This window comes from Ursus arctos, unplaced genomic scaffold (genome assembly GCF_023065955.2).
Source record: "Ursus arctos isolate Adak ecotype North America unplaced genomic scaffold, UrsArc2.0 scaffold_2, whole genome shotgun sequence".
In the NCBI taxonomy this organism is placed as follows: Eukaryota; Metazoa; Chordata; class Mammalia; order Carnivora; family Ursidae; genus Ursus; species Ursus arctos.
In genome coordinates, this window is record NW_026622874.1 from 66,996,217 (window position 1) to 67,023,632 (window position 27,416).

General features: G+C 59.3%; 1 protein-coding gene across 3 annotated transcripts in view; it reads left to right on the top strand.

Moving 5' to 3' along the window:
- The window catches only part of CRAMP1 (cramped chromatin regulator homolog 1), a 56,280-nt gene that overhangs the window by 24,590 nt on the left and 4,274 nt on the right, over window positions 1-27,416 (top strand). For all 3 annotated transcript variants that reach the window (XM_026484938.4, XM_057314827.1, XM_026484937.4), the window contains 15 exons: window positions 2,079-2,127; window positions 10,547-10,632; window positions 11,089-11,212; window positions 12,242-12,323; window positions 12,767-13,930; window positions 16,242-16,419; window positions 18,343-18,524; window positions 18,607-18,681; window positions 20,815-20,896; window positions 21,645-21,749; window positions 21,935-22,113; window positions 22,664-22,732; window positions 23,302-23,533; window positions 24,234-24,398; window positions 25,470-25,615. In XM_026484938.4, coding sequence (XP_026340723.1) covers window positions 2,079-2,127; window positions 10,547-10,632; window positions 11,089-11,212; window positions 12,242-12,323; window positions 12,767-13,930; window positions 16,242-16,419; window positions 18,343-18,524; window positions 18,607-18,681; window positions 20,815-20,896; window positions 21,645-21,749; window positions 21,935-22,113; window positions 22,664-22,732; window positions 23,302-23,533; window positions 24,234-24,398; window positions 25,470-25,615 — 2,918 coding nt within the window. The remainder of the gene's footprint in view (window positions 1-2,078; window positions 2,128-10,546; window positions 10,633-11,088; window positions 11,213-12,241; window positions 12,324-12,766; window positions 13,931-16,241; window positions 16,420-18,342; window positions 18,525-18,606; window positions 18,682-20,814; window positions 20,897-21,644; window positions 21,750-21,934; window positions 22,114-22,663; window positions 22,733-23,301; window positions 23,534-24,233; window positions 24,399-25,469; window positions 25,616-27,416) is intronic.

Consider the following 27,416-nt stretch of genomic DNA (forward strand, 5'->3'; position numbering starts at 1 on the left):
AACCTTGGGTGGCCTGCCGTCACACCCCAGACAGTGCTGGCACCCCGGCCCCAGGGGCCTCTGTGCTTGGACCTCTGCCCCTCTTCCTGCCACCCTGCAGCTCAGCTGACCCCATCCTGCGGGTGACCTCTCCCCAGTCCCTCTTGGTGCAGCTGCATGTCACATGTGCACACACCTCTGAGGCCCCACCTGAGCTCTTAGTGCCCGAAGCTGCCTCCAAGCCCTCCACCCCCGTGGGGCTTCTCCGCCTGAGCCCCACCTGCTCCTCAGCCATGGATCCACTCACTGGAACACTGCTGTGTCATGTTGTGAATCTTTGTAGGGAAGGGACGAGCATCGAGGCACAGCCTCCTGCAGGGTGCCGTGTGTGCTGCGGCCTTTCGTGACTGCTTGTGGGTAGCCTTTTCTGGGCCGTGCAGAAACTGTGGTCCGGCATGCTCTTCCTAACGAGGTCTCTAGACGCATGTGAGTCCTGAAACGGTGGACATCGAGTGTCTGCTGTGTCTCTGGGACTCGGACACATGCTCTGTGAGTCCAGCATCAGGGCCGCTGCTGTACCAGGTCGTGTCCCCAGAGCTGAGGAGGCTCTGTGCTGATGAGAACAAGTGTCCGTACAAGCCTCCTTGGCCGTTTGGTGGCAGTTTCGCCCCCAGGACTCTTAGACTCAGAGCTTGTTCCTCCAGCTGCAGCTGCCTGGTGGTGGGACGGGGTGTGGGGAGACACCAGCCGTCTCCAGTCCTTACCTATGTGTTTAGGTGGCTTTTCTCTGAAGGCTGGTTCCTTGATGGTGCCCATCGCGTGACCCTAACCCTCTAGTTGCAGTGTCTCCACCCCCCACCCGGCCTTCTGTCTGTCTGTCCGGCTGGCCAGGTGCAGGACCGACAGGCTCTTCCCTCCCCTTTTGCCCGTTACTTTCTGCTTACCCTTTGATCTCTTCTCACATGCCCGTGGACCCCCCAGTACAGGCTGGCCTCCAGGCTCCACGCTTGGCCCCGCAGACCCTGCCTTCCTGCGGGAATCCCTGCTGCACTTCTCACCGCACGTGCTGACACGTGCACCTCTGGGGCAGGGCCGCGCTGGGTCCCCGGTCAGCGAGCGAGGCTGTGCGCCTGCCTCTTCCCTTCTGTCCGAGGCCCTTCTCTGTCTGGACAGCTCCCCTGAAGCCTGCGGTACTTGCCTTGCTGTTTCTCGTCACGCGTGTCACGTGTAGCCGTGAAGTCTCTCCGTGGTTATTCATCTGTAAAGCTGTATGGTGTCTTCATTCTTGAAAGGTGTTTTTGCGGGATGTAGAGCTCTGATTTGACAGTTTTCTTCTTCTCTAAAGATGTTCCCCCGTCTCTGGCCTGCACAGTTTCTGGGCAGAGGCCGTTGGCCGTGAAAGGAATGCATTACTTTTCTGCTTTAAGGATTTTGTCCTTGTCTTGGTTTGCGGCCTGGCTCTGTGTTTGTGGCTTGTCGTTTCTTCCCCCAAAAGTATAGAAGATATTAAAGAATTTTGCGATGACCCCCAAACATCCACCCCCTACGAGGTTCCTCAACTTTCTTGGACATCCAGGTTTTTTTTCCTTGCACATCTTGAGGATAGCAACAACCCTGGGAGGGGGCAGAGGAACGTGGAGTCCGCTCTAGTGAACACACAGGGTCTTGGTTTGTCCTTCCCCCACCCTGGGAGCCCAGGGATCCAGAGCAGACCTCGGCGGGCCCACAGATACCCTGAGCCCAGCAGGAGAAGCATGCGTGCTGGTGACCCTGAGGGGAGTCTCTGAGCTCTGCGGTGAGGGAGGGGCGGAGGCTCCGCGTGGTGGGGGTCTGGGGGGGGAGGGATCAGCTCTGTGGAGGCAGGTAGTGGTTCCCCTGAGAAAGTCTGGGTGAATGGAGAGGACGCACAGGTGGGGACAGCACCCTCAGCCCAGGCTCTGCAGGAGAGCTGCCGCTAATGGAGAGGCTGTGCTGTGGAAGACCCTGGATCTTCTGTAACGGAGCTGCGACGTCTGCTTCCCACGGCGAAGCTCGTTATCTGATAGTGACTCTGTTCCTGAGAGCTTCATGGTCATGTTTATCTGCTTTTCCATTTAAAGGTATGGACGACAAGAACGCCACGAAGCTGAATGAGCTCATTCAGGCCGGGTAAGTGGGGCTTGCCGCGTGGAGCGCTGCCGTTGCTTTGGGACACTCGCGGGCTTCTCTGAAGCCCAGCACTGGAGGCTCGTGGTTTTATTCCCTTTTCTCACTGAGGTCCATAAGGTGCCGACCTCCCCAGAGTTCAAGCGGATTGCCACCCGGAGCCCTGGGGGAGCAGGGGAACTGCGCCCGAGCTGCTCCCGTCTTTCCCGCGGGTCCCCTGGTGGTGTGGCAGCACCAACAGCGCCTCACATTCCTGCCCTGCTCCCACCTTCCCGGTGCCCTTCTGGTCCCGTTCCTGCGCTGCGCCCGCCAAGGCTCTGCGCCCCTTGAGGCGAGGCTGGGTCTGACGCTGTCTGCCCTCAAGGCTCTTCCGCTTGCTCTGCCTGGATCGCAGTGACCGTTTCTGCGACAGAGGTGGCGTATGGCGGCTCCCTCGTGCCCCATTCTTCCGTCGTCCCAATGGAGCTTTGGTTCGCCCACTGGCCCCCATTTCAGTTGGCCTTTGAGGCCTCCTTCACTCTGTCAGCCTCACTAGTTGGTCCCCGACCTCCTGCCAGGTGTCTAATTCTGGGCGGCTCTCCAGCCCCGTAACCAGCCGCTCTTCTCTCTTCCCACACCCCTCTTGGGACCGTCCTAATGCTGCACTTAGCTTCGCGCCCCTCTGTGCTCTCCTGGGCTGTGTGAACACTCCCCAGGGCCTCCGTTACCTTTTCTGGGTGAGGGATCCCAGATCTAACTTGTCCCCCATTTCTGCGCCTCAATTTATAAATCCCGTGATGTCACAGACCTCTCTTGTGTCCCAGCTGGAAGCCTCTAGCAGCTCTTCCTGGGACGGCCCCCTGACCTCACACTCTCAGGGTCCCTCTTGGCCACCTCTTGGTCCTCTCCCCCGTCAGCCCTCTGCCTCTCATAGCTGCTTTAGCTGGTCCCCCGGCCACGCTGCTGCACTGCCCGGAACCCCTGCGTGGCCCTCGTTGACGGCTGCCATGTCCCTCCCGCTCGCCCCGCCAGAGCTCATATACTTTCCCCAGATCTCAGCAGCTTGTCTTAGATGGACCCACCTCCCCTCTCCCCTCCCCCAGGGCCCCTCCTGGTCAAAGGCTAGTTGTCCCCTGAAAGTCTTCACTGGCTTCTGCATCTGCAGGACATGGCCTTCTTGCAGCTCTGGTCACTTTTCTCCCTCAGCCTGGTGCTGGATGGCCCGCACGCCCCCGGCCCTCAGCCGTGAGCTCCGGACAGCTGGGGCTGGCTGTGTGGTTTCTGCTCTGGCTTTGGCACAGCGTCTTTCCTTACACGTGCTCCTGTTGGGTTCCCGGGGGTTTATTTCTGTGAACTGCCCCCGTTTGGAATCAGATGTGGTAGTAACTAGGATGCATGTATCAGCACTATGTGAAGGAGAGCAGTGATTTGCCCCAGGCAGCCTTCGCCTCTGGTGTCTTTGGCAGGTGGAGCCTCCTGGAGGTGTGTGGACAGGCTGAAGAGCAAGTGACCTCTTGTCACCACACCCACCCCCCCTTTCACCTGTTACAGCCTCGGTGTCTTGCCTTCTTCCCACCCTCACACAGGGCCTGCGGCTTTTGGGTAGACGCCGAGTTTGTGGGCTCTCTGGGTGACTTGCGAGCCTCTGGGGAAACTTCGTAGAGAAGGTGGAGGGTCCTAGGCGGAAGTGGATTCTGGCATTTGCGTCTGCCCCGCCAGCGGGAGAGCTGCCCCATGAGGCAGAGCGCTCTCCCTGGATGCAATTTGGGGGAGTCTCCTTCCCCTTTTATTTCACTTGCCCCAAACTTGTTGGCTGAACCCATATTCCTGGTTCTTTGTGTTCAGGGACGTCAGGGACTGGTCTGATGGAAAAACCGTGAGTTTGCTTGGCTTTGTGTTAGTCTCGTTGCGAGAGGCAGCACAGAGAGGAGGTGGCCTCCTGGGTTTCTGGAAGGATGCGTGGGTCTGCCTCCGAGTTGATCCAGTGTGGGAAAGGCGTGTTGGTAAGTGTGAAAGTGGCCTGATGGTCGGCTGTAGGGGCTGCTGGAGATTGGAGAGGCCCTGAGCTGGGGGTCAAAGGGATGAGTAAGCTCCCACACAGCGCTGAGTCCCCGTGGTCTCAGCGAGGAGCCATCACAGTAAAGCCCGGAGGCGACGTGACCATTAGGGTGGTTCTGAAAAAGCAAGGATCCAGGAGGAGCGTCTATACCTCCTGTTTGCTTTGAATATTTAGTACCGTGGTATTGGGATACGATAGGAGCAGCGGTCGGGTGACTACGTGGAGGATGAGAGAGAGAGCGTTCCCGGGCCACATTCCCCACAGTTTGTGTAGATGCCCGGCCTGCAAGGAGGAGAGCATAACTCCTCTCTCCCTCAGCGGGGGGCTGCGCACAGGGACTTCTGAAGAGGGCCGTGTAGGGACATAGGAAGGCGCCAGGCAGATGTGACCTCAGCCTTACAGCATCAGAGTCGAGGCTGGCAGTGGGCGGCCAGGTCGAGAGCGTGGGGAGGCGTCTTTTCTCCGGACACGAACCCGCAGCTGTGGGGTTGCAGCCAGAGTCACATCGCAGTTCCTTCCCTGGCTGCCCCGGAGTGTGACAGCCTTGTGGGAGAGCTCGCAGGGCCTGTGTGCCTGCTCCCCAGACCCCCCGATCAAGAAGGGGAATAAGTATTACCATTTGTGCCACCCGTGTGGCTCAGGGTAAGGAGGAGGGCACATGGAAGTGGTATCGTTTTTCACAACTGTGGGTGGAGAGGTCTCAGAGCATTGTCCGCAGAGGTGTTTGCAAACAGCGGGAGTGCAGTGTAAGTGTGTAACTCATCTGCTGTAAGTGTGCGCGGCCTCTGACCCCACGGTCCCACTTCTGGGAAGCCATTAGGCCAATGGTGAGGTGCCCTTGTAAAGGTGCACATCCCAGCATTATTCATGCTGGCAAGGGGCGGCGCAGAGAGAAGCCCGGTTCCTGGCGGGGTGTGGGTGCTCTGTTCTTATTTTTGGAAGTGAGACAGGGTGTGCGTGCGTGTGGCCGCGTGGCCGCAGCAGGGCTCAGTGCGTAGCTCTCACCTCACACCAGGGCTCTCTGTGGGGTAGCAGGCGTGTGGGCCTCCCCTGTTCTTTATACCTGTCTTCTGTTACTTGAGTATCTAACAAGTGTGCTTCCGTCCTGTTAGAGGAGGGAAGTTCCATGCTGTGGGAGGGTATTCTTTTTTTATTAGCTTTAAGCTGCTGTGACAGCATTTGCCCTGTGGGGCTTTATTTATGTAAATGCATTTATCTCTATTTCTGGCAGCAGAAATATAACACTTGTGGCTTAAGTCTTGGGGCCTCATGATGAGTGGATGCTGTCGTTGCTGGGTGGCAAAATTGTGTTGGAGCCCTTGGAGGGTTGTGGGGTGAGGGAAACCCCCCCCCGCCCCAGTGCTGGCCCTGAGACCACCCTGACCCGGGACAGCTAGGAGCCAGCTCCAGCACAGAGCTCGTGAGGCCCTGGGCTCGAGAAGTGTCCTGCACAAAGGCCGGGTGCCCTCGGCTCCCACTTCTCTGCTTCTTCCTCCAGGCCCCGTCATGTCTGTCATGGGGGAGGGGGGCTCGGGAGAGTTGCCGAGACGCAGCCATGTGGCAGGCTGCACCCCTCGCTGGGATCAGGGTTTCTGACTGCCGTTGCCCTCCACTGCCCCACCTGGGACAGTCTCTCCCTTCCCTGGGTGTCGGGCTCTTCCTCGTCCCCCAGCTGTGAGCTCGGATGCCACCCCGGCCCTGAGCCTCCATAGAGTCTGCATGTCACGTGTCCTTCATGTGTGACTGGGCAGCCCAGCACTCTCTCCGGTGCTGTGGGCACTTACCTGTCAGGCCCCGCACCAGCCCGTAGCTCCGGTGGGGCTGCGGGCTGGGCACCGGGGCTTGGCCAATCGGGGTCTCCAGGGAGCCCCTCACAGATCCCAGGTGGAGAAGCACGGGGACGCCATGTGCTGCCAGCTCCTGTGTCTGCTTTGACTGAACTCTTCTGTGTCCGAGAAGCGAGATGGCCACTTTCTCAGTCTTTCAGAAAAGTTAATCATGGAAAAGTTCGAGTGTCAGAAAGGCTGAAACACCAGTTAACAGCCGCTGTCTCCCTTCACCTGGATTCACCGCTGGAGGAGCCGCCGGAGTTCGTGCTCCCACGCACCACCTCTGGGTGGTCGCAGAGGGCGGTCCCGTGCGCGCACGTGTGCGTGTCATGTTTTGCTTTAACTTCCCTTTCTCCCCTGCTCGACCGTGGGCTTGTCTGGGATCCGTGATACAGGCCGCTCTCCGTCAGCGGGTTTCGAGCAGGTGCTTTCAGTACATACGTGTGCACGGCAGGACAAAACATGAACGACGGTAGAACAGTGTCCTGTGTCTGCTGTTACAGGCTCCTGCAGGGTAGTGTCCCTGCCCTGGGAGTCCCCACGCTATCCCGACTCGTTCCCTCCTCCCCAGCACTGTCTGTATACATGCCTTTTCCAGAACGTCACCCAGAGGGCATCACCCAGCAGACAGCCTTTACACACGGCCTTTTGCTTCCTGTTCTGAGTTTGAGGAGGTGCACGATGCAGATACGGCTGCCCCGTCACCCCCAGACTCCCTCGTGCTGCCCCTTCGCAGTCCCTGCCCACGCCCAGCTGCGGCAGCCCCCCTGCTGCTCTGCGCGCCCTGCCTCTCCCAGAACGCCGTCCTTGTGGGTTACACTGTGTGTGGCCTCCTGAGGTTGGCGACTTCTGCATAGTGCTGTACACATGAGATCTGTCCCTCGGGTCTGTAGCTCATGCCTTGTCCTGCAGGGTAGCGTCCCTGCTGCAGCCCTTCCGTGTCTGTGTATCCGGCCCCCAGGGAGGAGCACAGGCAGTTCCACGGAAGGAGCCACTCTAAACCTTCGCCTCCAGGTGTTCGTTCCGTGTCACCCGGCCAGATCTGCAGGTGAGCGTGTATCAGCTTCATAGGGAGCTGCCCGTGGCTTTCCAGGGAGTCCCAGTCACTGCCCACACTCTCCACCCTGGCGGCTCAGTCTGTTTTGAGCCACCCTCGTGGGTGGGATGTGGTATCTCCTGGTGGTGTCGGTCTGCATTTCCCTGGTGACTGGCCACACTGAGCATCTTTCTTGTGCTTGTTGCCCATCTGTCTGTCTCTGGTGAGCAGCCTGCTCAAATCGTGTGCCCGTTTCCTTATCACTGAGTTGAGAACGTTCTTGTGCTGTAGACACAAGGCTTTTGTGGGAGAGGTGATTGTCAGCGTTTCCTCCTGGTCTCTGGCTTGTCCCGCTTTCCCAGTGCCTGTCGCAGGGTGGAGGTGCTCAGTCCTGCTGGGGCCTCATCTGCCGTGTGTCTTCGCGGGCCGTGCTTCAGCGCCAGCTCCAGGAACTCTGTTCGCTCGCAGTCACAGTGCTGCTCCGCGTCTCCTTGCACAAGTTCAGGGTTTGCTGTTTCCGTCTGGGATCTACGACGGCTGCGCATGCTCCGGTTCCCTTTTGTGGCCCGTGGGCATCTGTTGAAAGCACTGTCCTTCGTCTGCTGGCGCTTTTGCACCTGCGTGTGAAGCCAGCGGGCTGTGCTGTGTGCCTCTGTCCCCGGGTTTCCCTCCTGCTCCACTGACGGGTGTGTCTGGGCTTCCAGCAGCACAGCCAGTGGCCCATAAACGTGAGGCAGAGGCGGGGGAGTCAGTGCGATGCCCGCGGAAGACGGCTCCTTTATTTAAGGCTGTGGAGTACCGATTGAGCTAACGTCCCGTCCGTCCTTCTCATGCAGACCTTTCTCCGTGAACTGCGAATGTCCTTTTGTGTAGAGCTGTAGGACTCAGGAGCAGACAGACCGAGGAGAGCCCTGAGGTCACCTCTCACTATGACGGTCACAGGCCAGCAGCACAGAGTTAGCACATGCTTACTGGGCTTGTCACGTGACTTCGCAGAAAGGAAAAAAGAAATCTCATAGCAGAAAGGAAAGCTAGACTCCCATGCACATAGAGGAACTAGCCTGTTGCCTATTTTGTCAAAGCAGCAATAGTGGGGGGGGGGGTGTTGCGTGGAGTCCTCTGTGTGACCCTCGGTTAGAGGTCAAAGTGTGAGCCTTCTGCGTGCGCTGGGGGCACCTGGCCTAGTGGTCCTGCCATGGCTCAGCTCCAGGGCGGGCTTGAGGACAGGGGGCACGGACCACATCCGGGACTGTGGCCATGCCCACGAGGCCTTCTCTCCGTAAGTGTGAGCAGGGCTTTCCCTCGGCAGGCTCTAGCCTCAGGACACTCATAGGACTTCCATTTGAGAGAAAAGAAAAGGGATTGTGATCTCAGGATGTTTTCTGGTTATACAAAAGGAGCTGCTCAATTTCACTTTAAAAAAAAAAAAAAAAAAGGAAGTCACAAAAGAGCAGTTTAACGGTAAATGTAATTATCACAAACACAGGTGCCCCGTGGTGCGGCCTGGGCTCCCCCCACCCCCTGGCTCTGTGTTGTTGGTTTGGTGCAGATACAACAAGAAGTGATGGGCAGAGAGGCCCCCCAGCCCTAGAGCTGTTGCCGGAGACCTGCTGGGACCGAGTCCACCTTTCGCACACCCACACAGCACTTAGCTGCCTCTGTTTCCCCGGTGTCCGGGTGACAACATCTCGAGTGTTTGCTCGCAGTAGAGCGAGGTGCATGTCCACGCGGACTCCATCCTCTGAGCCACGCCGCCTGACATAGTGGTGGGGAGCGGGCTTCCTGGGCTCAGCCTGCCCACACCTCAGCACCGCTCATGGTGCCCATGTCTGATTTCCGGCACAGAAGGGGCTCAGCTGGTACTCGGGTGGGTGCGTGGAGGGGCCGCTGCCATGGAGGCTTTGGTGCTGGAATCCTGTGAGATGGGCTCCCTCAGCCTAGTCCTTCCCTGCGTCGCACCTCCCTCTTGGCCTTCTAAACGCCCTCCGGGGGCCATGGTGAAATCCACTGTCCAGGGGGAGCACTATCTCCCTTCCAAGGAGGCGGGTTGTGCGGCTTTGTCTCCTCAGAGGTGGAAGCTGCGTCTGGGACGGCCCAAGGCTGGCTGGCTCCTCCAGGACGTGCACGCGCCCAGGGCTCGGACGGCGCCCGGGGCTGGTGCCCACTGCAGACTGTTGTGGGCACTGTGCTCTCCGGTTTTAGGCAGTGGTGTTTCAGACTGATGTTTCCTGCAGCCCTGTGACGTCTTCAGCAAACGTCCAGTGGTACAAACCCTAACCTTCACACAAGGAGACCCCAGCCACCTTGTCCCCGCTCACCTCCAGAAGTAACCATGGACACAAATGTCATGTGTGTCTCTGAATTTTCCTCTAAGGGAATTTATGTGCATAAACGTACAGATGCAAATTTAAACGTGTACAGATAGAATTATATTATTTTTTTCACAAGCTTGGTATCATACCACATGCATTCTGTAACTTTTTCACTGAGGTTTTCTTAGAAACAAAATGGCCAGGACAGAGCAGCTCTCTCCTGGAGGGGTCACAGCATTCAAAAAATGGGTTAAAACAGAGTCATAAAAGCAATATGCAATATACTAGACCCTTTTAGAGGATATAAATTTCCGTTGTTCACTAGCCACTGGGGAGCTGGCCAGAGCTTTTCCTGTGACTTCTCGGGGTTCCGCGGTGATTTTGTACCCAAAGCGCTAGCCTGGCTGCACCGTTCCTGACTTCCTGCTCAAAGCAGTCCCTTGGGGTCCCCCAGTCTTCCAGAGTTGTCTTGACTTCACTGTCGTGTTTTGACACAGCCAGCCTTTCTTGAGTGTATCCAGAGCTTCACGAGTGTGTTTTTGAAAGGGGCTTTTTCTAGTGTTCTGTTCATCAGGTACAGGGAAATTCTTTAGTTTGTGTCATTCTAACGTTATTTAAGTTCTTGCCATGGCGGTGTTCACACAGCGTTCTCCCCAGCTGTGGCAGATTTGGGGTGTGCCTGAGGTCTGTTCCGAGAGCTTGAGGGAGGGGCGCCCTGTGTCTGTGGGCTGTGATGGCTCCTAATCCCTTGGGCCCTGCTGCTGTGGCTGGCAGAGGGACCACAGAGCATTGCTGACGGGGAGTAGTGGCTGCCTTGAGGAGGGCTCAGACCTTCTGCTCTCGAGGGACCCCGAGGAGGAGGAGAGAGGGGCGTGCAGGTGACGTCTGCTGGGGCTCCTGCACAGTGAGCTTTCCAGGGGATGGACCACAGCTGGTGCTCTGCCACCTGCCAGGCCGGGGGGCGGGCACGCTCCTGTGAAGGGCAGGCAGCCTCTTTGCAGTGTGAGGCATGGGCGGGAAGATAGTGGGACCTCCAAAATCATGGTGTGGTCTCCCCGTGTGCAGCGGCCTGGGACCCCAGGAGCTTCGTGAGGACCTTCAGCCAGGGCCCTCATCTGTCCAAGCTCTCACTGGCCCTTCCGTATGTGCTAGTTGGGGGGCGGCCGTTCACTTAAAGGCCTCACTGGTTCCCTACAACCCTTTGCAGGGCCACCACCGTGCGCTACAAAGGGAGAAACCTGCGGATCAAGGCACCCATGTGCCGTGCGCTGAAGAAGCTCTGTGACCCGGAAGGTAGGTGACCACGGATGTGGGGCTGCTCCCTGTGGCAATGAGCAGGCCGGGCTGGAGGTGTTCTCTCCCAGTGGCTCTGTGTCTGTTTCATCCGCTCCTGCCCATGGGCAGCACCTGGACTCGAAACTCTGGGTCACAGCAGTGTGTCCCCTTAGGAAATCAAGTTTAGCTCAGAAGCCACAGCCTGTTCAAAGTGTTCGCCAGTGTCACCAACAGGTCTCGTGTGGCCTCTTGTGGCCTGGTCCGTGGCTCTGGCTTGCAGATACACACGTGGCCATGTTGGCATCCCTCCTTCAGAGCACGAATCTTTGCGGCCTTCTCTGCTGGCCTTGCTTTCACTCACAGGGCTGTCTGCCCAGAGCTCCTCGTTGGTTCTTTTAGTTGTGTGGCCAAGCACGTGGCGTTTTGCAACGAGGTTCACGTGTGCCAGGCTCTCACGGCCCCTTCCTGTCACAGGCTTGAGCGACGAAGAGGACCAGAAGCCAGTGCGCCTGCCCCTGAAGGTCCCAGTTGAGCTGCAGCCAAGGAACAACCATGCCTGGGCCCGCGTGCAGAGCCTGGCCCAGAACCCGAGGCTCAGGTAATGTGGCCTTCGGCATCTCCGGGGAGAGGTGCGGCTCCCCCGGGGCGCCGATACCACATTGGGGAGGGGGGGGGAGGGACGCACTGTCGTGGCAGCCCTCAGACCTGAGTCCTGGGAGTGTCGAGCTGGAGTTCCACGCCTGGCAGGTGCTCTCAGGCCAAGCACAGGAGACAAAAAGATGTCATGGTTAGCAGGTTGATGGCGACAGATTCTTTCCCTCGTCTTCCCCCTCAAGACCCCTCCCACTGCTGTCTTACCATCTCCCTAAAGATTTGTGCCTGACGTAGACACAGGGCCCCACTGTGAGTGTGGACTGTTTTTCATTTAGACGTTAGACCTCTTTTTTGATTGAGATAAAATTCTTATAACCTGCAATTAACCGTCAGTTATTTTAAGGTGTCCTACTCAGGGCACTGAGTACCTTCACACGGCATTGTAGGATTTTCCCTGCTATCTGGCTCCAGAACAGTTCATTACCCTAACGTCTTGTACCCACTACACCTTCACTCCCCACCCCCCAGCCTCTGCCACCGGTCAGATATGCTGGTTGTTCACAGTTCTCGTAGAGGGAACAGTGCAGCTTGCGGTCTGCTGTCTGGCCGCGCTTGCCGAGCGTGACAGTTCATCTGTGTCAGGACTTTTTGCTTCCACATGGATTTAAATTCTCTTGGCGTTCAGGCTGGTGAGGTCCACCTTCCTGGACCCAAAGTGTGCTAATAGAATAGGGTGGTGGGTTGTGCCACGGTCTGTATCCCGGGGGAGATCTAGTATGACCTGTAAAGGGCACATGGGAGCTCTCTTTTTTTCTTACAGCTTCACGTGAATCTGTAGTTCTCTCAATTTAAAGGGCTAATTTTTAGGAAAAGGAGTCAGTGGCCCTGCGGGGGCACCGTGCCTCCGGCCCCTCCTTTGATGCCCCTTCCACAGTCCGTGGCCTCATCTCGTCTTGCCGCCGCAGCCTCGTATTCCTCAGAAGGTTCCCTTCCTGCGTAACAGCGCCTTGTCCTGCCTGTGGTTTCTCTGTAGGATGATTGTGGAGCTCCACCGGAAGGTCTCCAGCCTCATTGAGTTCTTGAAACAGAAGTGGGCGCTCCATGAAGTGCGGATTGTATCCTTTTCCTGCTAACGCGGCGTCGCCCGTACTCTGCAGCACCTGCTGCATGAGGACGCGGTCTCACGTCTCCGTCCTGAGAGTGCAGAGGGCCCCGTGGGGGGTGCAGAACGGGAACTAAACCACAGTCCCTCGTCTTCTGGGGTTCGTGTGCAAGCCCCTTCCTACTGTCTGCTCTGCACGTGGCCACCATCTGGCCTCCGTGGCAGGGTTGGGGGGCACGCAGAGCATCACTGCCAGCAGGTTGAGTAAAACAAGAAAGGACACGGCCCCAGGCTTCTTGTGTCCTTGGCCGCCTGCCAGCCTGCCATCCCCACCGGGAGGGTGCCCATTGGGTCTGTCATTGGTAAAGGAGGAAATGCCCGGCTCGCGCTCTTTCTGCGGCCCGGCAGCACACAGCGGGGTCTGGTCCCGTGGCTGCTCCTTGACCGTGCTCTCAGCGGAAGACGCTGGAGGACCGGCAGCTGCAGCACTCGCTCACGGAGCCGTTGCAGGAGAAGGTGGCACTGCACCTGTTTCCGGGAGAGAGCTGCACGTTAACGCCGCTGCCGGGAGTGGCCCGTGTTGTGCACTCCAAAGCCTTCTGCACGGTGCACTGGCAGGAGGGTGGCCGGTGCAAGCAGAGCTCCAAGGACACCCACACATTGCCTCCAGCCCAGATCCTGGGCATCCAGAGTGGCCAGGGCACGGCCAGGGGCCAGGTGAAGTGCCCACGGGGCAGCGCCGAGGGCAAGGGCCCGGGACGTCCCCCTCCTTCCACCGATGCCTCACAGAGCTCGGGAGAGAGTTCTCCTGAAAGTGCTCCTGGGGAGGGGGCCGCCCCGAGCCTCAGCAGCCTAGACACTCCTGACAGGCTACCCCCTGGGCTCCAAGATGCTGGGGGACGGCTTGAGAAGACCCCCATGGCCACGCCCGCGGAGGGCAGGGATGGCCCCGCCCGAGAGCCTGCGGATGCGATGTGCGCCTGCGGCCAGCTCCCAGAGCTGGAGGATGAGCTCTCCCTCCTTGACCCCTTCCCACGCTACATGAAGTCCTGTCAGGACCTCATCATCCCCGAGCAGTGCCGCTGTGCAGACTTGCGGCCCTCAGGGTGCGCCTCCCCAGAGACTCGCGTCCCAAGCAGTGCGGAGGTGGCTGACCTTGCCCAGGCTGGGGCGCCATCCCCTGTGCGTGCCCCACCGGGTCCAGAGCCTCAGCCCAGCCCCGGGCTCCAGCCAGATGTTTGCACTAAAGACTCAGCAGATGCCCTTGCAGAGGAGCCCCAGGAGAAGGTGAACCCCTCGGATCCCCCGCCTCAGGGACAGCCTGCCGCCAAGCCTCCGAAGGATGTCCCTGCCAGTCGGCTGGCCCAGCAGCTCCGCGAGGAGGGCTGGAACCTGCAGACCTCTGAAAGCCTTACGCTGGCCGAAGTCTACCTCATGATGGGCAAGCCGAGCAAGCTGCAGCTGGAGTATGACTGGCTTGCTGTGCTGGGCCCTGAGGGCCAGGCCCCCGGCGGGCAGGCCCAGGGCCCCCACACCGGCCCCCCGCCCCCCACCTTCCACAAGCAGCGCCTCCTCAGCTGCCTGCTGAGGCTCATCTCCACTGAGGTCAACCCCAGGCTGGTGAGTGGGGGTCGAGGCACAGCCCGAGGGCACCGCGGGGGGGAAGGAGGCGGGGACCCAGGTGTCCGGGCGGGCCACGTCTCCTTTCCTCGGGCTGGGCTTTGTCAAGAGGGCTCCAGTTCGCGGCAGGCACGGGTCCTGTCCTGCGTGGCTCACACGAGGCTCCAAAGACGACAGTGACCAAAGAAGCCGTTCCTTGTCAGGTTTCGGTGATGACGCTAAGCCCTCCCCTGCTGGCCAGGGGACAGCGTGTGTAGATGCCGTAGCCGTGGCCAGGAGCCAGGCAGGAACCTTGCAGCTCCCAGCGGAGGGAATGGCAGGGTCGTTTGTGTTTACATACTGGGAGGACGTGGCACGGCTTCTGAGGAGGGAGTGGGGAGGGGACAGACGGGGTGCCGGGACAGCACCCAGGGCCTGGGTGAAGGGCTCTGGGGCTCCTTGGGGGGCTCCGTGGGGTATGGTCCCTCAGCCTGGGGAGGGGCCATGACCCCCTTCTGGGGCATCTGGTTCGCAGAAACAGGGTGGAGGATGCCACCAACGAGCATAAGTCCAGCGGGCTTTCCTGGATTCAAGAGAACGGAGTCTGAAGCAGGGGCTCCTGAGCTGCCGTGTGGGCTTAGTGCGTGGGAACTTGGGGGTGCACCAGTTTCAGGAGCAGCGGCCAAGGGAGCGGAGCTTGGGGGCAGAATGGGCTGTGGGGACCCCCTGGGCCCATGAGTGCCCAGTCACATCTGCACAGCACAGCTACCACTTCTCCTGGACAGAAAGCCCTCAGTGTGCCCCCTGCATGGCTCCTCCACTCTCTTCCTGGCCGCATCCCTGCACTGCCTATGCCACAGAGAGGGCCCTTGGTAGAGAACACAGGGTCGTGCCTGAGTCAGTGCCGTGAGGGAGAGGGCTCTCACGGGGTGGTGGGACCTGGGAGGAAACTGCAGAGGCCCAAGGGTGAACAGTGGCCTTTAGATTTAGTGCTGTGGGGGCTGGTGCCCAGCGGGCAGGTGTGGGCAGCATTGGAGCGAACGGACAGAGATGATGAGTTTAGAAAACATTCTAGAGTGAGGCTCCTGGAGGAGCAGAGACTGGAGGGACAGGAGCATGTCTAGCGCCCTGGGGAAGGGGGCCAAGTGAGGCCAGCTCCCGAGGAGCCTGGGGCAGTAGGGGACGCAGGCGCTGGCCTTGGCTTTGACTGGGAGGGGAGGGCGGGACAGCTTGGGAATCCTGCAGAGAATTCAGAGCAGTGTACTCAGAGCCATGCCCCGGAGTGGGGCCCCAGCAGCAGCCTCTGCATCACCTGGGAACTTGTGACAGATGCACGTTTTGTGGGCCCAGAGACTGTAGGGGACCCCCTCTCCCCCCCACTGACTGTGATGCAGCTCAGTTGTGAGAACCACTGGGTAGAGGCCCGGGCTGGCTGGTCCTGAGGGTCCCCCGCGTGGTGGGGCACTGCTGAGCCAGTGCGGCCCACACCCAGGCCTCTGGCCAAGCGGGACCTTGGCAAGAGGTTGCTGGGCATGCAGGGGGGTGCTTGGATGGTGAGAGTGAATAAGCTAAGTAGGAGGGGACAGAGCAGGTGAGGAGTGGACAGGGGTCCCACGGAAAGGAAAAGGTAGGTCAAGATTGAGCACTGGACGAGCAACAGGCAAGGTTGCACCAAAAACAGAGGAAGGGGGTTCCCTAATTCACAGGAAGGTGGGCCCTGGTGGGCCCAGAGAGTGAGTGCTGGGGGGATTGAGGAGGGGGTCTCCGGGGTGAGGACAGAGGTGGGGTGGAAGGGGTGTCTCTGCGGTGGGGACCCTGGCCTTGAGCCGCAGCCTGAGCCTGGGCTTGCAGAACCTCAGCATTCTGACTCAGCAGAGGGCCCTTTGGCTGTGAATGTGTTTAATTCTAGAAATTGAATCTGTGTTTCCTTTCTCTGAATCACAGTCAGGAGAGGGCACCGTGGTTCTCTTGGGCAGGCTGTTTAAAAAGACGAGTTGGTGTCCCCACCCTGCAGCGGCCCTTCTGGTGGCAGGAGCGCCTCTCAGGCTGGCGGGAGAGCAGCTGCCTTCACGCGTCCCTGCCCGCTTCACCATGCGATGGGGTTGCCTGTCCGTGCCACCTACAGGCAGCGAAGCCAGGAGGGAGAACAGTTGTTGCCCAGAGGTTAAAGGTGGCATCTACCAAGTGATGTCAGGGACACTGACCTTTGCCACAGGGGGAATGTGATCTCTGAGCCCATTGGAGCTCCTCATGCCTCCAGCTCTGGGCCCACCGCCCGGAACCGTCATTCGCAGGCTGAGTTCGGCTTTTGTTGCGGCCATTTCTGTCCCAGGCTCCAGAAGGGAACGGCAGCTCCACGGCCTCAGTGAGGCCCGCCCAGGAGGAGCAGTCAGCTACGCCCCCAGGGAAGGTGGTGACCGTCAGCTCCCGGAGTCCCCGCTGCCCACGCAGCCAGTCTGCCCTCCGCAGCAGCAAGACCTTCTCTCCCAGCTCCGCGCCTTGCTCCTCAGGTGAGGCTTGGCCATCCCGCCTGTCTTCCTGGGTGTGGGGGCTGTGGCGGAGCTCAGGGCACAGGATGCCTGACGCCTGGCCCCGCTCACTGGCTCGCCGTCTTGCCAATGTTGTGTCGGAACAGAAATCCCCATCTCTCGCAGGGAGGGTGAGCACCGGGCCTGTCACATAAGGCTCTGGGTCCTGGGTTGCTGGAGCCATTGGGAAACATGGGGTGGCCCTTGCCAGTTTGGTCACTTTGGGGGATCCCTGTGAGGTCAGTGAAAGCCTCCATAGCATGCTGAGTCGTTGGCTGAAAGCCTGAGAAGGGACTCTTTCCTTTGACGTTTGAAGTGCTAAGCGCTCAGGTAAGGGAGTCCCCAGCCGTTCCACGCAGTCTTGGAAGGAAAGGTGGGCTGACCTGCTGGTCTGCGCTGTTGGTCCTCTGTCCAAGTTGTATCTGGGGAGTCCCTTCCCTGCAGGGTCATTCCTTGGGTTATCTGGGACCTGAGACGACAGGGGTTGAGGACTGGCACGTCCTTCGTGTCCCAGGCCCCGGAGGCCTTTACGCCAGGCGGGAAGGGCTTTGTTACCATCCCCGTGGGTGCGAGCTCTCACTGCGGGACCCTGGTCGTCCTGGACACCTTGAGCATCCTGCACCGGCAGGCGTCTCTGTGTCAGGGCCGCGTGCCTCATGCGAGACGCAGTCCCGCGTCTGTTTTTAGTCTGAGCCGCGCAGGTGCAGTCACGTATTGGCTGAATAGACGTAATGTCCTGTGTGTTAACCGTTTCTAGGGTTATTTTCTTTTTTCTTTCTTTCTTTTTTTTTTTTTAAGATCTATGTATTTATTTGAAAGAGAATGAGAGCATGAGCAGGAGGGGCAGATGGAGAGGGAGAGAGGCTCTCAAGCAGGTTCCAGCATGAGGCCCAGCATGGGCCTCGATCCCAGGACCCCCAGATCGTGACTTGAGCCAAAATCAAGACTAGCCACCCAGGCGCCCCGGGTTATTTTCTGTTCTGAGCCTGTCACCAGTTTTACACGTCTCTGACCGTGCTGTGGGTAGCCTGCCTGTGGAGTGAGAGCACTGTGTGGTGGCCTCCGGGGTGACGGAGCCCGGTTGGGTGTCTGCAGGTCAAGGCTCAGGTCGCCAAGGCCGGCGAGCGGCTGGATGCTGTACTCTTTCCTGCCTTCCACTCTGTTTGCACAGTGTCATAATTCTGTGCGGTCTTCACCGCCCTCGCTCCGAATGGAGAATGTTTCTAGACTAAGACACTTGCAGTGTCAGAGTCCAGACTGGTGCTCAGAGGGCCTGAGCTTAAATTAACGGATTTGCAAATGAAAACTAAGGAAAGGGGGCCCATCCCTACATGGATTGAGAGCGTGAAGACAGTTGTCAGTCTCGGAACAGCGGTTCCTAAATAAACATTTTCTGTCCTTTATCTCTGGGTTGTCTTTGGTACAACAGAGATCTGGAGTGGGAACCGGCTGACCGCAGCCCATAGTCTGCTTGTCATCAAGACGGCCACACCCCAGCAGCAGAGCCTAGGGCAGCAGGGTCTGGAAGGCCCCCCAAGCCAGGCATTTACGCTCTGGCCCTTTACAGAGAAAGCTTGCTGATCTCTGGTTTATGCTAGATGATCTGGAACGTTCTTCCAGCTCTCACATGTCCTTGCAGGCCTGTCTGCCCTTCCCACTGGGGATCAAAGTGGCGAAGTGCCACTGTGCTATCATGAGAGCCTGATTCACTCACGGTGGGAACTAGAGTTTCAGGGAGAAAGACAGGAAGGCAGGTTTTGGGGTCTGAAGTCTAGGAAATGCCTTTCAAGCAAATGGAGTCAGTTGTCATGTATTCCTTTCCAATTTTCTTCTGGAGAGAGCGCTCCTTTCGTGCTGGTGGTGCTGCCCGGTGAGTGGGCGTGTCTGCTGTCCCTTGGCTTCTAGGTCTGAGAAACCCGCCCAGACCCCTGTTGGTGGCGGGCCCTTCCAGCACAGGCAGCAGTGACTCAGACGGTGGCCTTTTTGCTGTCCCGACTACCCTGCCGCCCAACAGCCGCCACGGGAAGCTCTACTCTCCCAGTAAAGACACAGAACTGACTTTCCGTCAGCACCTGAACTCCATCAGCGTAAGTGGGGGGGTGCCACACGGCCGGCGGGGGGCGCCTGCATCTGGGGGCGCACTCTCACACCCACACCGTCTCCTTACAGATGCAGTCGGATTTCTTCCTGCCGAAGCCCAGGAAGTTGCGGAACCGGCACCTGCGGAAGCCACTGGTGGTCCAGGTCAGGGCGCCCGCGTGCGTGTGTGAGGCAGGGAGACCCCTGCCCCTCTTTCCTTCTGATGCTTAGGACAGACAGAGTAGTAACGGGGCCCCGACTGTTCCCTGAAATAAAGATACTCTTTGCACAGCATGAAAACCGCTTGTAAAAAAGACAGGAAGTGCTGGGGATTCAAGTCCCACGTGTCCCGGGTTAGGATATTTTCGAGGACTCTCGGAGCCCCTATTTATACATCAGTAGCCAGCAGAGGCAGTCGACAGGGTAGGTGGAGCGGCCAGAGTCCAGACTGTCCTGAGCCCACAGCAGGGAAGGCCGGGGGCCCGTGGAAGCTGTGTGCAGACCCGAGGGCACAGCCAGAGCGAGAGGCCCGTGAGTGCGGGCGAGACGGGAGCTCTGTAACGGCTGTGAGCCTAGAAATGTATGGACGTGTGTTGTTTGCCTTAAATGTAAAGGTGTGTGTTTGTCCTGTTGGTCTCTTCGAAATCTCTTCTTTTCTTGAGGTAAATCTACGTAGCAAGGGGAGATTGCATGGCAGGTCTCAGGCGGCACACCGCACGGCAGTCCCCCCTGATCCTCGGCTCTGCTTCCCCTGGTTTGTAGCCGAGGTCAGCAGGAAGCAAGTGATTCTCCTGACACATCGTCAGAGGGTCAGCAGTAGCCTCGCGCCACGTCACGTACCTGCGTCTCTGACCTCGCTAACATAAGTGTGTGTAGGGTTGGTGTCATCTGCAGTTTGAGGCATCCATGGGGGTCTGGGACACGTGCCCTGCGGGTGCGGGCACTGCTGTGTTCTGGGTCCAGGTGTGGTGTGCGTGGGCGCAGCGGAGTCCACACGGGCACGTTTGGTAAAGTGCGTGAATCGTCCCCCTGGACGTGCCCCCCGGCCAGCAGTTCTGTGGCCCTCGGTCCAGGGTCGAGAGCCAGGCGGCCGGGGCAGTGTTCATTTAGCTTTGTAGCAGCTTCGTTACCCAGGCGTGAGTCACGCAGCCCAAAGGTCTGAAGGGCTTGCAGGTCGGCCAGCCATCCCTGCTGTCTGACCCCAGAACACTTCGTCTCTCAGGTGCCCCTCCCTCCAGCCCGGGGCAAGCACTGTCTCTATTCACGCTCTGTCTCTGGGGATTCATGCAAATGGAACCACACGCAGTATGTGGTCTTCTGCGTTTACTGTTTTGATAGAAAGTGTCATGGGCACACAGCCACGGCCCTTCATTTCCCTTCTGTGCAGGCTGCTTTCCCGCCAGTAAGGCGAAGCAGCAGGGCCACGGCAGAGCCTCGTGCTTCCTGCTGCCCTTCCGGACAGTGCACGTCTGCCGCAAAGCCAGCACGTGGCCTCTGCGGCTCCTTGCCATGTGATCAGGTCACCCTGCTGCCTCCTGGCGCTGGAACAGACCTGCTGGCCCTCCGTGTCATTGGCGACCCCAGTAGCACCCCCTCCTCTCTCCTCTGTGCTGACACCGAGGGGCAAGGGGACATCCTTTGCACGTTAGCAGAGAATGCACCTTGCACCCAGAGCCGGGAGTGTGTCATGATGAGGCAGATACCTTCTGTTAATGTTTTATTTCTACGACCGGTTCAGCAGTTCCCATAATGCTGTGCGAGGTGGCAGCCGCCACACTGGCCCTGCATGACTCAGAACCAGGAGACGGAGGCTGAAGAGCAAGGAGGGAGGGTGGGCACTGTACCAGTGGTGGGGCAGAGTGCCTCACACCCTCAGCACGTCTGTGTTGCCAGGAGCCACTTTATTTCCTTTGCCACAAGCGCGAGGGGCCCCAGATCTGGGGGTGTGTCTCGTAAGAGTCCGTGCCCAGTGCTCATAACACATGTACAGCACTGGGAGGCCCTTCTGGTCAGCACTGGGCCATCCTGGCATCCCTCCAACGTTCCCTGCGGAGGGTTGGCTCCTCTGGGTGCCTTTCTGAGAGGCCCAGTGTTCAGGGGCTCGGGGTCCGCGGGCACAACAGTCCTCAGTGTGCCCCGGGGCCCTTGTGTCATCAGCCCTCCAGTCAGAGCCCCCATGGGGACACACTTGGATCCCTCTCACCTGGAATGTCCTTATGGCCCATCAGCAGTTTTCTGAGTGGTTGCTGGTGCTGGGGTCTGTCCATCGTCTGATTATGGGCACGCTTCTCTCCACAGAGAACGCTGCTTCCTCGACCGTCTGAGCACCAGTCCCACAACGTCTGTTCCTTTTCCATCCTGTCCAATTCCTCCGTGACTGGTAAGCACTCGGGCTCCTCGAGTAATTGCTCACGCCTTTCCTATGCGTAGCCCCCTCTTCAGAAACGGCAGGACTTGCTGTCCTTGGCTCTCTACAGGATCCCGAGTATCCCTTTGTCCCTTCTGTCCACAAAGCCTGAGTGTGCTGCACTGGGGCCACGGAGGAGCAGGCGTGGACGCCTGGTGGGTGGTGGCGTGCGGGCAGGTCTGCGGTGCGGGAGGGGCCCCGGCTCTTGGAAGTACGTGGTCTTACACAGCGGGCCGCGGGCCGTGCTGACGCGTGCCGACTCACCATGTAAGTCCCAGTGTATGCCCTGTGAGCGTCGACGACTTCTCCTCGCACTCACTCTCGGCTGCAGAAAGTCTGGCGGGGGCGCCCAGTGGCAGAGGCAGAGCCGTGGTGTGGGACTGGCGGCTCTGCCTGCCTCCGCCTGCTGTTGAGGTCAGGCGCACGTCCCCCCCCCCCCCCCCCCGTCAAGGCCCCCCACAGGGTGGCATGCGGACTGCGGCCTTTGGCAGCCCCAGGAGATGTGGTGGTGCTGTGTCCCGGGGGCGGGACTTTCTCCTCGCCAGGGCCTGTCTGACCTGTGACTTCCCCAGGTCGGCGAGTGTTTGGGAAATTCAGTGTTTCCAACGTGGCTCAGCTCCTGTGACTGTGACTTTGAAGGAGACACTCCACGCCCCCGTTTGTGCGTTCAGAGGGTGCGCGCTGATGTGTCCGCCTCTGTTGTTCTGTTCTTTCCCCGCAGGGAGAGGCTCATTCCGGCCCATACAGTCTTCCCTGACCAAAGCAGCCCTGTCTCGGCCAATTGTGCCCAAGGCCCTTCCACCCCAGGCCACAGGCCACCTGGCCAGTAAGTTTCTGTCCAGCGTGACAGACACCACGAGAGGGTACCGAGTGAGGTTCCTGTTCTCTTCTCCTCCAAGCCGTGTGTCTCATTACCGTTTAGGGAGAACACAAGAGCCTTTTCCCTTGCTTGGAAATGTGTGAGGGAGGGTCTCCCTGGAGCTGAGGTTAACATGTCCTTTTTGCTGCCAGGTGCTATCGACTTAGCAGCTAAAAGTGCTGGCATCATCCCCGGGAGCCCCCTCCCTGTCTTGGACGCTGAGGGTTTGTCTGGCATCTCTCCACTGTCTTCAGATGAAGTGACCCCCACCGTCTCAGGTCAGGACTCCACCAGCACCCACCAGAATGGAGATTCCATCCCCAGTGTTGGGGTGAGTATGTTGAGAAAGGCTTTTCTGCATCACCACCAGCTTCTGGGACAGGTCAGTCACTTTCCAGAGGGGTGGGCGCCAAGGCCTTGGGACTGAGGTCATGCTGACTCCAGTTCTGCCTGAGGAGGTAATGGGCCCTGAGAGGCTCTAGGAGAGTGCCTGAACCAGGGAGGCTGTGGCATGGGTGAGTGCCGTGTGGCCTCGAGGGAGAGCCACAGATGGATGCAGTGGGACAGGCTTGCTGTGATGCTGGCGAATCCAGAGCTGAGACAGACATGGAGCTCTGTCTGTCTGCATCCGTCATTCAGTTTGAGAAGTAGGTTTGGCCATACCGGCTGGCCGTACGCCTCATGCCTCCTTGACTGGCACACCTCTGACCCCCCCCCCGGCCCCCCCCTGCTCAGGCTCTGCTGGGACTGGGGTTGCTCTTTGAATTGACAGCCTCAGGTGGAGACTTGATGACTCTGTCTCGACAGCAGTAGTCTCCTGTCCGTCTGGCTGCTAGGAGCCCATGGGCGGGGGGCTCACGACCTTCCTGGTGTTGTTGTAGGGCACAAGCGACCCGTTCATCAGTGTCCCCTCGAGGCCTGAGCAGGAGCCAGTGACGGACGGTTTCCAGGTAGAGTGTGCTGTTGGCTATAGAGAGCGTAGCTGCCCCAGGACCCCCTGCACGCCAGGCCTCCCACCCCCGTGGTCTTTCCGTGGCCCTAGCCTCTCTCCCCTGGACCGCCAGGTTGTGATAAGAGCGCACAGACAGCCCTTGAGGCCTGGCGGCGCTGTCCTTCACTCACCTGGCCTAGACAGATGAACACGTAGCTCCCATCTGAGGCTTCCTTCCCCTCTGCAAGGCAGCCTGTTTCAGACGCGCTCCTGGAAGGACCAGGTGTGTGGGGCCAGAGGGGTGGAGGTCGTCAGCCGATACTGCTCCCTGCCCAGATGATGAGCTGTCCTGCTGGCCGTGGAAGCAGGGCCAGGCCCCCTCGGCCACTGGCCACTTCGGGCACAGCCCCCTCGGCCTGGCCCTCCAAGGCTGCCATTGGTAGAGTAGTTTTAGGAGAAACAAATCCACTGCGTGTATATCTTGCAGAGAAGGAAGAGGTGGATGCTGGTGTCCTCATTTCTCTGTCGAATCACCTGTCACTCAGTCACTGCTGTGTTCCTCATCATCTGGTGTGTCCCCCCACCCAGGGCTCACCTGTGCTCTCCTTATCCGAGCTGTCCAAGGCTCCTCTCCACAATGGGCTCCCAGCACCCCTGCCTGCACCGGAGGGCTCCAGCAGCCGCCTGTCCCCACCCAACGTCTCTGCACTGCTGGACATCTCCCTGCCTGGGCCGCCTGAGGACGTGCTCTCGCAGGGCGAGCCTGCCACGCACATTAGCGACTCCATCATTGAGATTGCCATCAGCTCCGGCCAGTACGGTGAGGGCGCATGGGGTCCTGACTTACCCCTGGGGTGTCTGCACACTTGCTGGGCACACCCCTGTCCATCCAGTGTTCCCTCTTGAGTGTGGGGCGCCTGCCATCTGTGTGGCGGGGGGTAGCCCCAGCAGAGAAGGAGCAGATGGGTGACGTGGCTCTTCATGGCCTCGAGGACAGAGAGCAGGCCCACCAGGCCTCTGCAGCCCAAGGCTCAGATGGGGCCTTTTCCTGGTTGGCTCTGAATCTGGGTGCCCAGCTTGAGGCTTTGTGGGTTCTAGGAGGGGGGTGGACTGGGACCTATAGGGATATTGGCCTCGTGGGCTCTCTGGGATGGCACTTGCTGGTGTGCCTCAGGCTGTGGATTTGCAGAGAATTTAGCTCTCAGCCTTGCGGCTTACTTCTCTTGGTGACGTGGAGACGTGTGCACTGGTGTGGCTGGTGTCGGCACCAGCGAGAGCGTTGGGGGTGGCTCTCTACATAGGGTCTGGCCCCATTGGCATAGTTGCGGCCACTGTAACTGAGGTTGGCATGCGGTTCCCTAAGATGGGCACCTGGCCCCTGTGGCCACAGGCCCCCTGCAGGCCCGTGGGGTCTACACGTCCAGTGCTGGGCTGCTCTGCTGATTTCTGGGTGTCAGGTGGGGGAAGCGCAGTGCCGTTCACCCACCACGGCATCTCTGATCCAGTCCTTTGGTTGACAGGTGAGGGAGTCCCTCTTTCTCCAGCAAAACTGAATGGCAGTGACAGCTCCAAGAGTCTTCCCTCCCCATCCAGCAGCCCCCAGCCCGACTGGATCGCCTCCCCGACCCATGACCCCCAGTGGTGCCCCAGCGACCCCACAGACTCGTCGCTCAGCAGCTTGTTTGGTGAGTGTCTGGAGGGCGCAGCAGGGCACAGGTGGGCTCTCCGTAGCACACCTGGGTGGGGACTGGAGTCTGAAGTCCCAGTAGAACTGCTCGTTTCAGGGTTTATCCCGCGTCACTTACACTGCTGGGGGGAGGTGGCGCCGAGGCACCTGGCGTGTACTTCATGAGCTTGTGTGAACGTGAACACCCATGTGACGCTCAGCCCGGCTGAGATGGAGCCACCTTTGCGCTCAGTCTCCTGTGCCCTTCTCCGGGCTGCCCGCTATCCCAGCTCTTGCCCGCTCAGGCTTTCTGCTCTTGCCATTGGCAGTGGGGTAGAAGATGGCTCTTGGAGCTCTCAGCTACCTCTTCCCATGCTCAGTGGAGTGTCCTGAAGCAGGTGTTCCTGCTGTCTCTTGGCTTGTTGCCTTGGCCTGGAGCGTTTGCAGGACGGGACCCCTCCCCGGGCACCAGGTGTTCATGTGGTGGGAGGGGCTGCCAGGGACAGCCACACCGGCCTCTGTGGCCTGCGCGGGGCAAGCTCCTGTAGCACGTGTGGGATCGGCACACCCAGCGTTCTTTAGAGGGTAGCCAGGGCGTCCAAGTGGTGGTGGGGACTGGCAGCCCTGGAAGGGGGTTGTTTTACACATGAGCCAGGTTGGCACCAGTGTGGGCAGCATGCCTGGCGCCCAGATCGATGCGGGTCTGGTCCAGGTGGTGCCGGGAGGCAGCGCCGACGAGGGTTGCTGTGATGGAAGTCACATACGGCAGCACAGGTATCTGCAAAGTCACAGAAATTATGAAAAATCGGAACCACCTCATACGGAGGCAAGGGTGGTGACAGGACAGTGGAACACGGCAGGGCCCCCGGAGAACGAGCAGACTCACACGTGCTGCACGGAAAACTCTCCAGGGCTTTCCACATGAGAGAGACCGGGCACCGCACAACGACTCCACCCAAATCCCTGTGGCCACACGAGCATACAGGAAGATGCCCGGAAGGGGCCTGGAAGGGCCGTCGCAGCCTGCGGGGTCCTCCCCTTGGACCGGACCAGCAAGCCGGTCTCAGATGTTTCCTTCTTCTCTTGTTAGCGAGCTTCATCTCCCCAGAGAAGAGCCGGAAGATGCTGCCAACTCCGTCGGGGACCCACAGCGGCACCTCCCTGCTGGGCCCCAGCTTGCTGGATGGCAACTCGAGAGACTCGTTTGTGTCCCGGTCCCTGGCTGATGTCGCTGAGGTAGGCGTGGGGCCTTAGCTCAGACTTGGCCAGCAGCCCGCCTTCTGGAGTGGCCAGATGCCTGTGGCGGGCCTGATGGGTTCTTAGAACTCGGAGTTCTCCTGACACGGAAGCTCTGGCCACCCTGGGCCAGTGTTCATTCTGCGTGGTGGCAGATGGGGACGTGAGCTAACAGCTCCGTGCTGGAGGCCTTTGGAACCTGGGAAGCCCTGGAGTCAAGTGGACTGTGGGGCCTCTACCGGTGGCCGGCACGGGCTTTGGGTCTCTTCTCCCCTTTAGCAGCCGCATGCCCTGGGGCAGGTAGCACTGCTCCTCCTGCTTCGGTTTCCTGTTCCATTGGTGCTGCTGCTGTTTCTCGGAGTAGGTGGCCTTTGTGGTTGGTACGTCCTCCGTGCTGCCGCCTGACGGGCAGGGAGGCCTTCCAGCCACACCTCCCTGTGTGGTGGCGTGCGGCTGCCTCCAGCTGAACTGAAAAGTGGCTCGGGGTGGTGGCGGACCGTTCACGTGGAAGCTGGACTCTGTCTGTGATGTCCTCAGTGTTTGTCCACTCGGATCCACCCAGGCCTCCACCCCATGGAGAGCGAGTGTGTCAGGGAGCAGGTAGGACTCGTGAGGACAGGGGCACGGAGCGCAGTGTTCTGAGAGACACTGAGGCAGAGGATGTGCGTAAGAGGGAGAGAATTCTCCCTAGAGAACCTCGCCCCCTCGGGTGGGCCTAGTGCTATTGTCAAAGGCCAGGAGCAGCAACCCCCGAATACTGCTTCCCTGGACGTGCAGGTGTTAGTGTGTGTCTCTCTCAGATTTCGTAGTCAGATTCCCGACGGAGCCCTGGCTCAAACAAAGCTCACCACTGTTTCCCACAGACGCCTCAGCTTCCCCTTATCCTGACTTGCATCTGGAAACCGGAGGAACTCATGGGGAGGCTTTGGAGAATTCTGAGCTGAGCAGTGACAGGACTAGAAATCCTGCGCGAATAGACAGACAAAGCAGCAGCAGCACACAGCCTCCTTGCGCTCTGCAGCGTTTCTCAAACCCTTGTGGCACTAATGTCACACGGGAAGCCCATCTTTCCCCTTCGTGTGTGTGTGTGTGTGTGTGTTTGTGTGTGTGTGTGTGTGGAAGCTTACAAGCCCTCGGTTTGTGTGCAGATAGGCCTGCCACACATACGTGGAGAGAGGTCATCGTGACCCTGCTATTTCTGGGCAGTCTCCAGGCAGCGCCCGGGGCTGTTACAAGTGTGGACTCAAGGACCCACCCCAGGCCCACCTAATGGGGTTTGAACAGAATGGGCATGAGGCGTGGGTGGGAAGGTGGGGCCAGATTGGCCCACATGGACAGTGATGGAAGCTGATGGTGGGCGCGAGTGGTGGGCATGTACGGGGAAGATAGGCACTGGTCGCTCTGCTTTTTGAAAACAAATTTTATTTTGGAATTTCCCATAAAAAGCATAATGGTTATTTGTTTATTGACGTAATGTCTATTCTGAGTTTGGGGCCTGAACTCATGACCCCCAGATCACAAGTCGTGTGCTCTTCGACTGAGCCAGCCAGGCGCCCCTGCCATGAAAGCTTAAAGTTCAGTTCATGCCAGAGCTCTTCAGACTTGTCCAAAGGCTGCTCATTTGTGTGTCGTGTCCTGCAGTCCCGTAACAACTACTTAGCCGGGGCATACTCACGCCCGGCACTGCTCCAGGCCCCACCCTCGCAAGCCTTCTTCTTGAACAGAGGAGGCTGACGGTACGCCCTGAAGACAGACTTGCCCGTGTCCATGCACACAGCAGCCTGGCTCCCGAGGCTCTGCT